Consider the following 16670-nt stretch of genomic DNA (forward strand, 5'->3'; position numbering starts at 1 on the left):
AAAGAAAAGAAAGAAAGAAAGAAAAAGGCAGCAATCCCGTGGCCTGGGCGAGGGAGGCAATGTACAAACAGGGCCGCATTGCTTAAGTCTTAGGGGCTGTTTGTTTCCTTTTTTTTTTTAGAGGGAAAGGTGGGGAAAGCCTGTCAAAAGCCTGCCAAAAGGTGTACTTTTGGCAGGCTTTCTCCACATTTCCCTCTCAAAAAAAAGGAAACAAACAGCCCCTAAGGACGCCAGACCGGGAAAAAAAGGTAAAATGCAACAGCAGGGCACCTGGATAACCTTCGCCCAAGCTCACCATAGCCTCATGTTTGCTATATCCACTCCTAAACAGTAACTTTGGAAGTTGGATTGCCGAAAATGTCCTTTTGGACTTGGCCTGGTTTGGCTTGGGAGAAGGGCAATTTAGTCCCCACACACACCCTCAAAGTTACTGTTTGAGAGTGTGAATAGTTGGACCCGCCTCGCCTACGCTCTATAATTCACTTACCTGCTACATCTCGCCCTCTGTCTCAGCTTCATTCTAACTACAACCTGGACTAAGTCTATTTGCCTCTGCCCTTTCTTCCAAACCGTCACCAGCTCAATTAGCTTGAAGTTTAAGTTTGTGCGGCGAATCTTCATAATCTTCATAAAGGTCGGAGATGAACTGATGTGATGGATGATATTTCCTGAGAATCGTCGGAAGGACATGAATACAATGATTTTCAACCGCGACAAGCTATATCATCTTTTGCCATCTACCCTAGACCATTAAAAGTGCTCAATAGCAAGATTTACACTTATTATGCTGGATAACCGCTAAAGTTGATATTTCCGCAAGCTGATCTAACTAAAGAGTTCTTAGGATTATTCCTATAAAGGTATCATCAGCTCAAATAACTTCTTGAGTTCACTAAAATTATAATATCACAGATATTTTTCTAGCGTATCCCATGAGGGGCAATTAAGGGCCCGTTTGGATAATGGAAGTATTGGAAGTAAGAAGTAGATTACGGAAGTAACTTCCAAAACTATGAAATAAGAAGTAGCGGAAATAGCATTTTTTTTGTTTGTTTCATATATTTTTAGAAGTAATGGAAGTAGAACTTTTTCCTCTTCATTTACTTTTTTTGTTTGGATAATATTTAGAAATATTATTAGGAAGTAATTAATACATGTTGTTTCCATTTTATTCTTGTTTGGATTGTCATTGAAATAGAAATAGAAATGAAAGTATTATAACACATCACATGCCTTGAGCATTGCTATGCTTAAAAGTTAGAACGCTCACATCATGAGTTGAATAAAAAGAAAACGATGGAGGAATGGATAAAGCACAGACACATACACAAACTAAACAAATGGAACAGTTGAAGTAAAAGAAAACGATGGAGGAATGCATAAAGCACAGACACATACACAAACTAAACAAATGGAAAAGGAAACAACGTGTAAGCTTTCTGGTTTTTCAGGTCATTTATATAGACCTAATATTTGTGACTAATTTTCCAAACTGCAGTTGTTAGCGTGGGGGCAGCATTATTCCTATTTCAACAACTAGGTGGTATAAATGATGTGGTATATTACACTACATCAGTATTCAGGAGTGCTGGAATTGCTTCTGATGTTGCACAAACATGACAACTATCCAATCAGGAAGCAACTTTACAAAAGTTTTGTTACTTAAGTAACAAATATAAACGAATAATTGACGAACCTCATTTTCACTGACGATGTTCGTTGAACCGACGAACTTTGTTTTAACTGACAAGATTTATCAAGCAGACGAAGTTAGTTTAACTGCCGAGGCTTGAAGTTCGTGTGGATAACGGTCCTTTCCAAAGATGATAATAATTACATGTATAATGTTTTACTATGTATGAATCCTTGATTGAAGTTGTAGCTCAAAGGAGCACAAACATGACAGCACATAACAAGATAAAGTTGTAGATGCACATGGATTTTCGCAAGTCATTAAATAAGAATAAGAATAGGAGTTTAAGTCAAATTACAAAAAAGGACAGATTTTGAACACACGAGACAAGTGCTTGCAACAAGATCAGGAAGATGTTTGTCCATACAGAACAGTAATCTTTGACATTATTTTGATCATTTGGTGCCAATATAATTTGTCATATCTAACTACACAAGCAAGGATTTGAACAACAATGGCAATCAATGTGTCCAAATCGTGAAAAAGTTAAACACATATGGGGTTCAGAATACATACCACATAAGCAAAAAGAACTATAGGTTCACCATGAATAATGAATGAATAAACTCTAGAGACACGAGGCAAGCACTGAACATTAAAGATCACAAGAACACCAAGGTCATCACTTTGCTGGTATGGACATACTAACTTTTTATTAAATCAATCATGCCAGCTAGTAAATTTCTACAATGTGTAAAGCCTGAAGTCCCACTTCTGGTAGATGAGTATGAAATAGAGTGAGTTCTTACACCAGGAAACCAGTGCTGACCCCCATGTGAAAGGTAAGCTGCATCTGCATTATACAATCCAACCAAGGCCAAATTGGCATCTTCAGCATAATAAACCATGTGTCATTGTCAGGGGATCATCATGCATAAATGCAAATAATCTCTCATTTCTCGGTTCAACAGAGAACAAGGTACATGCCTATCATCAAGGTGTGTCAAGGTCAATCAATTATTCTTACGACATGTAATCATTCAATAGAAATTTTTCAACATGGCAGGCAATCATTTCATTTATAAATTGCACCATGGATATACTGCAAATGCAAGGAAATATGTCCATTGACAAAAGTTCCAAGTCAACAAGACTATACAGTTGTTGCAAAATATAACATCTGGATCACTCGAGCAATAGTTTCCCAAGAGAACTTGGTAAGCATTATTTATAATGCATCAAAATTTCAACAACTCATATTTTCTTTTCTACTAATAACCACTTAAAAGATGGCATAAAACATTAAAGAGGACTTTATAGTCTACTAAACTTATCCAGGCATCTAAATGGTATAACTGTAGATGATGTTAAGAGAAGTAAAGGCAAAGGTGCATTTATCTTAGGAATCGTGACAAATAATAAACTATTTCACATTGCAAATATACATTAGCTGCAAAAACTAGAATGAACTTAAATTTACCAGATTGATATATGCATAATGTACACAGCTTGTCCCGTAATTCTGACATATAGCACTTAAGTAAATACTAAAAGCAACAACATCCACGAAAAATATATTGAGCTAAGAAAAAGAAAGTGCTATTAAAAATTAACTGAAATAAATAAGAATCATATTCTTATTGTAAGCTCAATTCATATCAAAGTCCAACACACATAATTGATAATAAACTAAAATCATTAAGTTTAAAATAAAACAATAAAGTGCAATCTCTAAGAAGACTATCCATACTAGAAAAATAGTTTAAATTAAAAACCATTTATTAAGGGGTGCTATCCATGTTTCTGAAACTAGTAGTTCCTCGCTGAGCGTTGTCCAAAGTTGGCTCCCTACCTATCCTCTCCAACACGTTAAGAATCCTCCTTCTCTGTATTGGTTCGGGCAACACCATAAAAGCCTTCGCTTCAACTTCATTCTTGTAATATTCATTGAAAACCAGTTCAAGATTATCTATGGAAATATCTTGAAAACCAAAAACCTTATCAGCAAGAACCTCAACCCAAGTTCGCTCCTTCAAACCAACAATGGCAGTAGCTACCTTTCCCATTTCCTCCACAAGTTTCTCACCAATAATTATATGGGAGTCCTCCCTTTTCTTCTTCTTTACTGGACGAGACGATTTACCACTTACAGCTCCTGGCTTGATAGAAATGCTCGAAGGGTCCACTCCGTTGAATTGTGATACACGAACGCCATCAATACCAGGACTATCTACAAGATCATCTTCGTCGATATTGATAGTTGGAATCTCTTTATCAATGTCAGGGTCATAACTTGTCTAAATAATTTCAACCAATATGATCATTTGTGTAGGGACCATTTTTTACACTTTCTAAACAAACAATTAAAGTTACATTTGCAAACCAAACAAGCAATTTATGATTCCAATGGAATAAAAAACAAACAAATAAAAGTATAAAAGTAAAATTGATGAGGTGGACAACAACTTTTCAAGTTGTGTCATAAATACACAACTTTACCAACAACAACCAAACAGCCCCTTAGTTATTGAGGGATCAAATGCTAGGCCCCTCAATTTGGGGGCTTGTGAGCAATTCCAAAGATACGAGTGACTGCTGTTGCAATATTGAAGTTTTGATGGACGTCGGGAGCTTCGCGCAAGGCTTCACAGCTGTTTCATATTATGCCTCCATTGATAGCCTACCATAAATGTTTGGATGCGCTTTTATCTCATCATCGTTCTTTAAAAACGAGGGGGAGAATCTTGGATCTTTGCAAAACAAAACCAGAAAGAATCTCACTGGAGCCCACCTTCCAAAATTGTAGATATTAATCTTTTGTCCACTCTTTTGTTTCATCCATACCCGTTTGTCTATTAAACTTTCATTTCGAGCTCAATTCGGGTGAAGCCTACCAATTTCTGGGTTTATCTGCGGTTTGTTTGTGTAAGTACCCCCTTGTTTGTATAAATTTTCCCTTTTTCCCCCGCAATATTTTTCTAGTTTTAGGGCCCGTTTGGATAATGGAAGTATTGGAAGTAAGAAGTAGATTACGGAAGTAACTTCCAAAACTATGAAGTAGGAAGTAACGGAAATATCATTTTTTTTGTTTGTTTCATATATTTTTAGAAGTAATGGAAGTAGAACTTCTTCCTCTTCATTTATTTTTTTTGTTTGGATAATATTTGAAAATATTACTTGGAAGTAATTAATATTGTTGCTTCCATTTTATTCTTGTTTGGATTGTCATTGAAATGGAAATAGAACTGTTGTTGCAATCAATTGAAGAGACCAATATTCATATAGTTGATTTGCTTGATATATAATAAAGGTAATCTTACCATTTTTTGATCAAGAGGTATGACACGAAACACTGATGATAACAAGGGAGCATCCGCAGCAAACAGGAAAGAAACATAATAAACTATGGAATTGGTCAAGTACGAGGGTTTCAGTTTCTTATGCTTGCTATTTCGTGCAATAACAAGAAAATGAGTGAAAGTAAATCATCAGATAAATAACGTAGTACGAGGATAATGAGACGTGCAGCATAATTGCAACAAGCACATTAAATATCTATTGAATTTATTAAAAAAAAGAAAGCCATTTAATAAATGAAAGCCACCAGAACGACTATAACTTCAAAGAGAACACAAAGTAATTTCTCGGAAAGTTAATCATCCCCAAAGGATTTTTGACAGTGAGCAATGACTGACTATAAGATCAACAACAAATCATCGCAGTATACTGAAATCACGCTTGGTGTAGCCCAATAACTAATTATGTATTATTACTGATCAAAAGAGCAACATATCTATAGCCTTCACAAATTTGCCTCCACATCCAATGCTTATCCAATTTGCCTAAAGCATTTATTTGACTTTGAATCCATGCTACAGCAATGACTTTGATAAACCAACAATTAGGCACCAAAAAGAAAAAAGAAAAAAAAAACATCCACAAAAAATATATTGAGCTGACAAAAAGAAAGTGCTATTAAAAATTAACTAAAATAAATAAGAATCGTAGTCTTATTGTAAGCTCAATTGATATCAAAGTCCAACACGCATAATTGACAATAAACCAGTATCATTAAGTTTAAAATAAAATAATAAAGTGCAAATTTTAGGAAGCTTATTCATACTAGAAAAATAGCTTAAACTGAGAACCATTTATTAAGGGGTGCTATCCATGTTTCTGAAACTAGTAGTTCCTCTCTGAGCGTTGTCCAAAGTTGGTTCCCTACCTATCCTCTCCAACACGTTAAGAATCCTCCTTCTCTGTATTGGTTCGGGCAACACCATAAAAGCCTTCGCTTCAACTTCATTCTTGTAATATTCATTGAAAACCAGTTCAAGATTATCTATGGAAATATCTTGAAAACCAAAAACCTTATCAGCAAGAACCTCAACCCAAGTTCGCTCCTTCAAACCAGTAATGGCAATGGCTACCTTTCCCATTTCCTCCACAAGTTTCTCACCAATAATTATATGGGAGTCCTCCCTTTTCTTCTTCTTTACTGGACGAGACGATTTACCACTTACAGTTCCTGGCTTGACAGAAATGCTCGGAGGGTCCACTCCATTGAATTGTGATACACGAACTCCATCAATACCAGGACTATCTACAAGATCATCTTCGTCGATATTGATAGTTGGAATCTCTTTATCAATGTCAGGGTCATAACTTGTCTCTCTGAATTCTCCAGTAGCATGATCCTCCCCACAAATAATGCGAAGCTCTTCATATCTTGGAATTGGACAATTCAAATAAGGCTTGTATTTTGGATGTCTCTGTTTATAAGAAAATTAGAGATTTTTAATGTAATATATCAAAAAGAAAATTTTGAATTAACTTGGTGGACAAGATTAAGAAATTAATATACCTCGATAAGCTCAGCATATGTCGTGGTATCAAGTGTAATCATCTTACTCTCTTCATCCCATCCGGCTCCACTAAGTTTTTTTGCTTCACAAATAAGTTTCCACTTATCTTTGAGGGTTCGTAAGTGGTTCTCGACATTGTATGTAGTATAATTTTCTCCAAAGAGAGAATTCACATGCTCAACGGCCTTTTTGAAAGCAGGGGCTTTAAATGTCTTATACACTTTATAACCATTATTAGCTCTCGATGGTTCAATGGTTCTCTACCGTCTTGCTCTTTAAGATGGTAGCGCACGCCACGATAAGGTGCAATAAAACCAGGCATTGTCGTATATCCAGCATCACAGAGATAATATTTATCTACAATATTAACATGAAACCAAATTATTAACAAATTTTTTTAAACTAATAAAATAGTTTATAATTTTAGTTCACATTTTATTACCTTTTATCAAACGCAATCCCTTTGGAGGAGGCATAGACAATGCATCCCTTAAAACTGTAAAGTCATTAGCGGACCCTTCCCATCCAGCCATGACATAACAAAATAGCTTATTAGGTGTAACAACTGCAAGCACATTTTGTGTGGGACCATCTTTGCGACCATGAAATCGAGCAACTATATTATCAGGGACAGACGCAGCAATGTGTGTTCCATCAATCATACCAATACAGTTCTGACCATTTAAACATACACAACATATAAATTCGCCATTTTATATTACATATTACCTTAAGAAGTATATATATAAATGATTGAAACATAATCCACTTTACCTCAAACCAAGGGTACCAAGTTGATCTACAACGATACCAAGTTGATCTACAACGAATCTCATCGGATACCTCACCACTCGCTTGCTTCATTAGTAATGGTCTTAGTTTTAATATTGCCACGAGGACTGCATTGAAGTACCTACTAATAGTTTCGCCTGAACGTACGAAGTTTATACCAACAACCCTATTTTTTGCATTATGCCCTACTATGTGTAAAAACATAGCAACTTGCTCCTCGATGGAAACATATATGGTATCTTTAAGAAGTCTAGACTTTCGTAACATGCGAACAAGGTTAAAAAATGGACCTCTATCCATTCTTAAGTAGTCATATGCAAATGTTCTGCCGCCATAGAATAATCGGTAGATATAAGCATTTCTCAATGAATCTCTCAACTCGGTTGGTTCCCTAGAAGTTACTTCTCTTTTATTCTCAAACAACATAAAGTAAGCACACACTATACATGACACATATGCAGCAAAGCAACTTAGTGTAGCATCTCTAGCTTTTGAAGGTTCCATATTCTACATAAAACAAATAAAACAATGTTATAAAATCAAAAAAGTCAGCGCATATGGTTATTATAAAAATTCGCCAATTTATTTCTCACATCGACAAAAATAAATATGATTCTCACATCCTAGTTACACTGGCATAGAACTCTTTGTAGTCAAGTTAAAGCCTATTGAGAAGGTCCCGATTTGCTTTTGGAAGCAAGAGAAGACTTTGCCTACCTTAATAATTTGATTCTTCTTACTATTTGCTTTATAATAGTATGACTATATTAAGCCGCTGTTGTCTTTAACTGGTGGAATGCTTTTAAAAGGATGCAAATGAGAAAATGGATGCCTGTTACAATGTCAGTATGTTGGAGTTTTTTATGTGAAAGCAATCGTAGCATTTGCTTTCCGAACCTGATGAAGGCGAGCTCAGCAAGCCCGATATGGCTTGTAGAGAATTGGGATTCTTCCAGGTATATGAGACGTGTGGTATAGTCCTCAGTACATGCGAGGCTTTGACCACTTGTTACTTCTAATCTCTCTAATCCTAAATGAAGTTATCTCCTTGCTATATGTTTCTGTATTATATAAGTGTACGTTCCACACATGTAACTATAAGAGAATAGAGGATATCTCGGTAACACCTCAAATTTCAAATGATCTGTCTGAAACTTGCATGACATCCAAATGGCAGATACAAATAACAAAAAGATAACTATGTTTTTGAAAGTGATAATAAAAAGGAGGTAATATGTGTCCTATAGTACAGGGGACAGATATGTGATTAGTCCTAGCGTTTATGCTTCCAAATTCGACCTTGCTCTTCCATAAATCAAATAGTACGCTGACAACATGAAGATTTACACAAGACAAAACCCATTGCTAAAAGCTATCAATAAGTCTTGATAATGTCAATTCAACATTGTAGCTAATCAATCATGGAATATCACCAGAGGTGCTTCAAAAACTGAAGATTGTTGTATCCAAATTTTTTGAACTTCCATTTGAGCAGAAGAAGAAATATTCGATGGCAACCTATTCGATGACATTCAAGGGTACGGGCAACTATATGTAGTTTCTGAACAACAAAAGCTAGATGTATTTGCTCTGCTAATATATCCTATGAAGTTCTGAAATATGAGTTACTGGCACTCGGAACTGAATTCATTTGTGTAAGTCGACAAAAAACAGACAACATTGCCATTGCAAAAAAAAATCTTCGAGTTCACGAAATGGCTGATTACACCAAGCTAGTATTCGGATGATGGTCTTATTCGGATGATGCAAGGAGAGAACACTGGTCCTATTTACATTGGAAATCATTGTAATTTTGAATCACTTGATAATACATTTTTTGAAGAACCGGAATCAATCCAATTACAAGCCCAAGTCAAGATTTAGTCCTTTCACCACAAAAAATAAATGGAAATCAACAAACTATGTAAAATTAAACCTAAAATTTGTTTTTGTGAGGAATAAATGAGGGGAAAAAATTAAGGAGAATAGTATCACATAAAATTGCTTGTGGAAACTAAAGAAAAACAGCAAGCGAATAAATACAACCACCAATATTTCTTCTTTTTTTGCAAAAGATGTAATTTAATTACAATAAAAGATCAAAATTTAACCTTTACATACCTTTTTGGTGAATCCAAGAGGAAGAAGATGAAGAAGGAAGGGCGTTTTTTGCTAGGAAGTCGGCGGGAACTAGAATTACCGCCAGCTTGAGGAAATCCTTTCACGCGGGAACTAATCGGTTGTGAGGATATAAGTAATTTCGGGAAGAATCGGTTGAGGAAACCCTTTCATAACTTTACTTTTTAAGGAGAGAGAAAGAGAATCAGCTGTGTGAGGATAGGAGAAGAATCTGTAGTTGATGAAAGTATTTTCGGGATCATTTTTTTCCGTGGACCCCACCCTAAAAATCACTTCCGCCGTATTTCACAGCATTGGAGCCGGAAAAATATTAAGGAAATAGAGATGCCAGCTAGATGACACGTCAGTTTTTAAGGAAGTAACGGAAGTAGCTTTTACGGAGAAACAAACAATATTTTTTATATGGAAGTAGCAAAAATAGCCTCTACTTCCTCTACTTCTGCTACTTCACAGTTACTTCAGTTCAAACAAACAGGCCCTAAGTAGGGATGTTAAAGAAATGATAACCAAATCTAATGAACAGGATCAAATGTAACAAACAAAAACCATTCATTGTTTCACTCTGCCTAAATTAATCTACGATACTAACCGTTAGATGCTTGGATTAACACAGTACAGTGTATACAGAAGCTTACAGATGACCAGACAACTGAAAACTTCTGTAACAACTCTATGGCATCAATAGCAATTGCATTATATTTTTCTTAAATATAGAAAGAAAATTACAACTCTGTCGTAAGAACATATCCTGACCTCGCCTCACGCTTTCACACAGACAACGAGGTAATATAGCAGCAGAGCTCAGAGGACTAATCTGACAATACGCTGGAACAACGGCCTCTAAGACATAAGCTGAGAGATGTTTTCTTTGGCATATCAAGGACGTTACTGCAGAGACTTCTTTCTTAAACTAAGGATCCTCTTCCTGTGTCCACGACCCTGTTTATGCTGTTCCCACTCATGTGCCCCTCGTAGGACCCGATTTCCACATGCCTGTCATTGTATATGTCATCATGAATAATCATTGCCGCTGGAATACTAAGCAACAATTTGACATGAGAAAACAATTTGAAAGATAAATCCAGAGGTTCAAAATATTGGGCTTGATCCTTTCATCGTAGCCAACCCTAAATTAGGAACACAATGAATTGCCAAAACCTGCTGTAATAAAAACCTTGCAACAACCAATTTAAAATCATTCCCATTGTTGACACCCACCATAGGGTTGGCAGTTCCTGAAGTAGGCTGTTTCTCTCTCCACTCTCCACTAAAGGAGAAGAACAGTTTCCATCTCCACTATTCAACGGTTGGTCTATCTACTCTTGTAATTGTATACTATTGAGACGGTAAATCTCTTATTTGATCCAACCTAAGGCCCGAAGGACAGATCATTAAAAAAAAAACGTGATTTGCAGACCAGTCCCCACCGTCAGCCTTTCCAATGGCCAAGAATGAACCATATACTGGATTTGTGAAAGCTAGAACTAATATAGCATCTACAACATCACTGGCTAGTTTCGACCATATAATTTGAGTTAAGAAAAAGCATACAAACCTCACAAATATATTGAGACCACAAATCCCTACTAACATGGCCCTCCCTCCGGACATCACCAATTTCTGTTGAGAGCGTCAAAACACTCACTTTTTCAGACAAGAAGGTGTTCACAATACCAATACAAGGTTCAACAACCTTTGCATGCCACATGTCTCCCGAGTTGCCTGGGAAATGCACATTACAGTTAGTTCAGAACAGAAAGAAGAAAGATATGCAAAATAAATTAAATAAAATGATAGAGGTAGAATAGAAAGGATACATAAAAAGGCTTCTGTCGCATCAACATAATGTAAGTCCCATCCAAAATATGTCTTCAACCGATTAAGCCTTCGTATCTAAAAGTGCTTAAAAATTTTAAGAAACTTTATGGTAAATTAATAGATCATGAAATAACGAAATACATAGCAAGATTCTAATGCAATGTCACTGGAAAGAGGGGAATTTTCATACTTGACGTCGTACAAGTTTCCTTGTGTTGGATTTTAGCTTGTCAATTGCTTCATCTAGTAAATATTGAAGCCTGTAATTTCTGGAGCACAAAATCTCTACGAGAGTAGCTCCTGAAGAGTTATCAGCCTTCTTTCTCAAAATTGGAATTCCAGTTTCTGCATTATCACTGCTAGCATTCCCTTCAAGACATGGAAAACCAGATGCCTCTATCTCCAAAAAGCACTCTTTGAAAAACTCCTCAAACTCTCGAGCACCGATGGCTTGCCGCAGTCCACGGGTGTAATCTGCATTTGGCTTGTATATATCATATACTTCAAGTAACAAACCACTATCTATCATACAGTCCACTCTTTGATCAACATATTTATCCAGCACAGGAAGAGAAACATCCAGCCATATAAAACAACAATTAAATCTGAAATTATCAGCTCGTCCCCAATTCTGTCCTGACATAAAAAAGAACCAATTTCATTCATCAAGTCAATAATGGTCTTTAACATTGTAGAGTGAACTATCAAAATAAAGATGGATGTCTGTGTTGCAGAATTTTACCTAAAGAAAATACTCTAATGTCTTTCCCACAACATAATGGAAAAGTTCAACAATACAAACCAAAATATAATATAAGCAACTAAGCAAGCAAAGAAGACATACGTGAACACCCACCCACCCAACTGAATCACAGCCACTATATTATATATTCATCTCCATTTCCTAAAACAATATAAGTAACAACTTATACGGTTTTCACTCTGTGGACATCAAAATTCTCCTCGGAAATGACTTCCTCCAGCCCGCAAGGTTCCCTACCCGCGAGCCTCTCCTTCCTTTTCCCTCAAAAAACCAACTCTAGTCCTTAGAAAACCAACCAAAACGGGCTTGGAAGAACATAGAATAAGCAAATTGCCTCAATCCTTGTGAGTGTTAAGAGCAGATTACCCTACAAAGAAAATGTTGTCATCTCCTTCGCAGCAATCTTCCCCCATTGCACATATCCTAAAACAAGTATGGTGACAGGACACAGATTTCAGACTCTTCAGGCGTCAAAATCCTTCAAGTAATCCATGGAAAACAGTGTCCTCGATTCCCAGCATAATATAGCTGGCTCTGGCTCTCTAAAAACCTACCCAGAAGGCAGGCTAATGACCTACTGATTAGCTAAATTGAACTCAATCCTCCACATAATGGGGCTTGACATGCGACTTTCTTGTATATTGCTTGATAAAGATAATTGAAGTATTACCATGAGTTTTTGAAAATGGCATGGGTGTTCAAATGATGAAGCATGTTCCTATGACCAAGATACCTCAAGCAGAACTAATAGTCTGAGATAACTCAGGGACTACATTATAATGTGTAGCGAGGTAGAATTCTCACATGTAGATAACAGTAACACTGGAGGGAAAATAGCAAAAAAGCTTACAGCTGATCAGGCAAAAGCTTTTACCTCTGCAGCCTTTCCTTGAAACAGAGTGCTAGGCAGGACTCCTGAGCTGGCATACAAGCTGAGATAACGGTTTATCTGCAGGAAACGCCGATGGATTAAACCAGAAACAGAGAAAATACCAGGGATTCTTGGAACTATAACAAACATAATCTCATAGCTAGCAGCCAGATCTACATTGCTTAATTCTGCAAGAAACAGAAACTTCCAGAAACTACGAAGTAAAAGAATGTAAGCTAACACCATTAAACTATTAAATCAGTTTATTTCCCCCTTTACTAACCTTGTTCGCTAACAACGGTGTCTTCTTCCATATCTTGCACCGCATCATCTATAAGGAACGGGCTCACAAGGGCCTACCAAAAAATTAAGTCGACGTCAAGCTTTTCAAAAGAAAGAGCTTTAGACAATAGCACGCTGCATGTAACGAATAATGAACCTGGATGTAGTAATTTGTACCCCCAACGATAACCGGAAGACCATCGCGGGACAATATGTCATCAATAATCTAACAAAATTACCAAGCTTTTCAGCCAAAACTTAAATTTGAAAGGAAAAAAAAAAGGGTGCAGAATCAATCGAGTCGAGGTTTTTACTGGCACGGCGAGATCACGAAAATCTCTGGAAGTGAACTCGACCGACGCGTCAACGGTCCCGAGAAGATGGTGAGGAACTCCTAGAGCCAATTTTTAGAGAAGTCGCAGTGAATTCTTAGCCAGAGCAGACAAGAGAAGAAGACAAAGGGAAACATATACCGTCGCGCTCCAAAAAAGGAACTTTGTTGGTGAGGACGTCGAGGCCTTGGTAGACTTGCATCGAGTCGGCGTTGATGACCTCGACGCCGGCGAAGTGAGAGGCGAGGTCGATAGAGAGGCGAGACTTGCCTGAGCCCGTTGCCCCCATTATTACTACTATCTTCTTCTCCGGCGACAACGACGATGAGTTGCTGCTAGGGTTAGGGTTTTCGAAGAGGGGTTGAGGAGATTGCAGAGTTCTTCCATCATCGCCCATTGCTTCAGGATTTCGCGCAAAAGGTTTGCCCTAATAAATAAATAAATAAAAACCCCTTTCCCCGTGTAGTAGCAATCTTAGGTTCGAGCCCCCCCGCCCCGTAGCGAAAAACTTTTCGCTTAAATAAAAGCCCTTCTATCGTATCAGACGTATCATTAGAATGAGAAAATTTTAAAATTAAAAAAAGAAAAGAAAAGAAAAAGGAAGGAGAAAGATAACATAAAAATAAGATGGCATCACCTTCCAACGCTAATCTTCTCTTATCATGTTTTTTTATTTAAAACATTACAAATTTTGACAAGGGTACCAATCTCCTTATCACCTTAATTATTCCATACTATTTGTCCCTTGTCCCCATCTTTCTGGTGTTTAGATTTAAATACCCCCTTTATCCATTTTATAGAGATAACAGCATTTACTAGCTTTTTAGCTCAACACTGACCCACTTTCTATTTCAACTTCCAGTGGGTACATTTATGCGATCAGAATCTTTTAGCTGGATATATGAGAATATTTGCATTAAGGCGACACACACGTCGCCTTGAAGAGTGAATAAATTGAACCTCGGTGATTCTTCTTTTTCTTATTTTCTTATTCCAAGCATGAAGCATGTAAGGTTGCTAGCTAATTACAAATATTTTCTTCATCAAAGTTTCCCCAATTTTGGCACAACCTCCGAGAATCCCAGAGTTACTCGGGGTAAAAAAGAAGGAAAAAAAAAAGGAAAATGATAGGGACACACCCCCAACCACATCACAAGCCACACCCCCTCTGATACGTTACAGTACACCGGCCCCACATGGGATTTTAAAACATACGCTACAGTACACCGGCCCCACATGGGATTTTAAAATTTTAAAATCCCATGTGGGGCCCGGTGTACTGTAGCGTATGAGAGAGGGGGTGTGGCTGGGGGGGTGGGTGGGGGGTATGAGAGAGGGGGTGTGGCTTGGGATGTGGTTGGGGGTGTGTCCCTAGTGCCACCCGTTCAACTTGTACAAATCTATGTATTATGTCATAAATGAACAGGACTATTGAACTATTTGAAAAGCGAAAGCCCGCATTTGATTCTTATTGAGATGGATGCTCTTTAATTAGGAAAAGAAGCGTCTTTTTCGAGTGAAGATCGCTTCAGCAGCGGGCGAAAGGTCGAATTAACTCTTTGACAGGAAACGTCGGAAAAGCAAAACCTGGCCTTGAAAGATAACCACTCTATCAGTACGTTGCAATCCCTCACAAAGAAAGCAATTCTCTACCTAACAACTAACAGAGACGTTGATAGGCAAACAAACAATTAATCCGTAACTCCAGCAGAAAGGGGAAAAGTTACGACCAGAATCATTCGATACAAGTGCTCGATTCACAAACAAGTAACTTAATCGAACTCTGGCAGAGGATAAAACTACAGAGAATCATTTGATACAGAAATTAGAATTGAGAAGGACCACACAACGATTGATAAGGTATCAATTAATCTTGTCAGACACAACTTTTCACAGAGCATCTTCCAACTAAATCAGATTTTTGACAATGAGAAATCAGGACGGCACACTTATTTCCAACACCGATTAATACGAAAGCAACAGCGACAACTAGCCATTTGTTACGTGGGTTCGCACAGCGTAGTTCCCCGATAAAAATCAGCAGATTGACTCAATGGAGAGAATCTATATTCTTGCTCAGCTCCTCAAGCTTTTTCATCCTCAGTCTTTCACTCTCAGCCACCAGCTGCGATCAGGCATCAAAGGTATGGCTATCGTAAGTCGCATTATTATGCAAGCAGCGAACGAAGAAGGAAAATGAAATGTACCTCCATTAACTTGTTGACCAGTTGGGATTTCTCCTTGTTTTTCTCATTGAATGCCTCGAGCGCATCTTTGTATTCCTTCTCCTTCATTGACAACAAACATGGGTTAACCTTGACAACAATGAGAACAAGCAAGAGTTATATTAATCGAACGGACTCAAACCTTCTTGAGGCAGCTTTGACCGAGAGGCTTTAATTCACGATTAACCACATCGATCCTCTTACGTACAGCTGCAACTTCTTTCCTAGTTGGATCTGCCATAGCTTCAAGTTCCTAGAACAAAATTTGGTTGTTGATCGAGGCAATGAATTTAGCCATGTACGTATAACTCAACAGAAAACGGCGCCCCCAGTCGAAAGCGCGTGTGCATGAATATTCTAGCTAAATAACTTACCTCTCGGATCTCGGCCAGGCGCTTGCTCTCTTCCTCCACCCTTCCCAACTGGGCAAAAACCTTCTCCCTCACCTCTAGTTTCTTCCTCTCAATCTGTTCCTCCTTCGCTCTGAACGCCGACAGAGCTGACCTCGACATCTCCTCCTCTTCCTTGTCTTCCTTTGCTGGGCTATCTCGACAGCTATTTCCACCGGAATCCTTGATCCTCGAAATGTATTGCTGTTGTTGCTCTGGCGACGGCATCTGCATCATCTCTCCCAAAGTCTCTTCTTTAATTAGTTTTTCTGTACGTATTCTATGAGGTCTTGTGCTCTTTTCTCCTGTCCTAGGTATTGCCAAGTTGAGGGCCTCTTTCTCCTTAAGTATTTTAAGTGAGGAACGCAGGAAACTTTTAAGAGTGTCAAGCAAGTTCGGATTCTTGGTGACGAGCAGAAAAGGATTTAGAGATGAAATGACCGTAAAACCACAACACAACAAACCACATTTTGTATGTATTTATTACGGCTAACATATAAGATCCAAAACAACACTTGCCTAGTGTGGAAGTGGAAGTTTTTTTTTTTTTTTTTTTTTTTT

The 16670-nt window shown here is 37.6% G+C and overlaps 2 protein-coding genes across 3 annotated transcripts; both read right to left on the minus strand.

Moving 5' to 3' along the window:
• LOC109823609 (tRNA dimethylallyltransferase 2) lies at positions 467–13974 on the minus strand. Of its 2 annotated transcripts, XR_002242416.1 has the most exons (10): positions 13637–13974; positions 13478–13557; positions 13321–13389; positions 13165–13237; positions 12885–13069; positions 11438–11878; positions 11247–11322; positions 10985–11151; positions 10183–10422; positions 467–668 (listed from the first exon to the last, which is right to left on the minus strand). XR_002242416.1 is itself a non-coding variant. In XM_020389884.1 (9 exons), exons 1-9 carry the CDS (start codon positions 13890–13892, stop codon positions 10315–10317), a joined length of 1455 nt encoding a protein of 484 aa, XP_020245473.1. In that variant the 5' UTR covers positions 13893–13974; the 3' UTR covers positions 9921–10314. The 2 variants fall into 2 exon arrangements, 1 of the variants encoding a protein (XP_020245473.1); XM_020389884.1 differs by lacking the exon at positions 467–668 and having other exon boundaries at positions 9921–10422.
• On the minus strand, positions 15327–16519 carry LOC109823610 (ribonuclease Y-like). Its single transcript, XM_020389885.1, has 4 exons — positions 16095–16519; positions 15863–15973; positions 15703–15783; positions 15327–15620 (listed from the first exon to the last, which is right to left on the minus strand). The coding sequence occupies exons 1-4, from the start codon at positions 16344–16346 to the stop codon at positions 15546–15548; spliced, it is 519 nt and encodes a 172-aa protein (XP_020245474.1). The 5' UTR covers positions 16347–16519; the 3' UTR covers positions 15327–15545.

This window comes from Asparagus officinalis, chromosome 9 (assembly GCF_001876935.1).
Source record: "Asparagus officinalis chromosome 9, Aspof.V1, whole genome shotgun sequence".
Lineage (NCBI taxonomy): Eukaryota > Viridiplantae > Streptophyta > Magnoliopsida > Asparagales > Asparagaceae > Asparagus > Asparagus officinalis.

Excerpts from the sequence above, each read along its gene's own strand:
- LOC109823609 (XM_020389884.1), bottom strand. The coding sequence starts at position 13,892 with ATGGGCGATGATGGAAGAACTCTGCAATCTCCTCAACCCCTCTTCGAA. Across the intron at positions 13,558-13,636 it reads TCCTTTTTTGGAGCGCGACG|GAGTTCCTCACCATCTTCTC; the intron begins GTATATGTTTCC and ends AATTGGCTCTAG. Across the intron at positions 11,879-12,884 it reads TTCAAGGAAAGGCTGCAGAG|AATTGGGGACGAGCTGATAA; the intron begins GTAAAAGCTTTT and ends ATGTCAGGACAG.
- LOC109823610 (XM_020389885.1), bottom strand. The coding sequence starts at position 16,346 with ATGATGCAGATGCCGTCGCCAGAGCAACAACAGCAATACATTTCGAGG. Across the intron at positions 15,974-16,094 it reads GCCTGGCCGAGATCCGAGAG|GAACTTGAAGCTATGGCAGA; the intron begins GTAAGTTATTTA and ends ATTTTGTTCTAG. Across the intron at positions 15,784-15,862 it reads GTCAAAGCTGCCTCAAGAAG|GAGAAGGAATACAAAGATGC; the intron begins GTTTGAGTCCGT and ends TTGTCAATGAAG.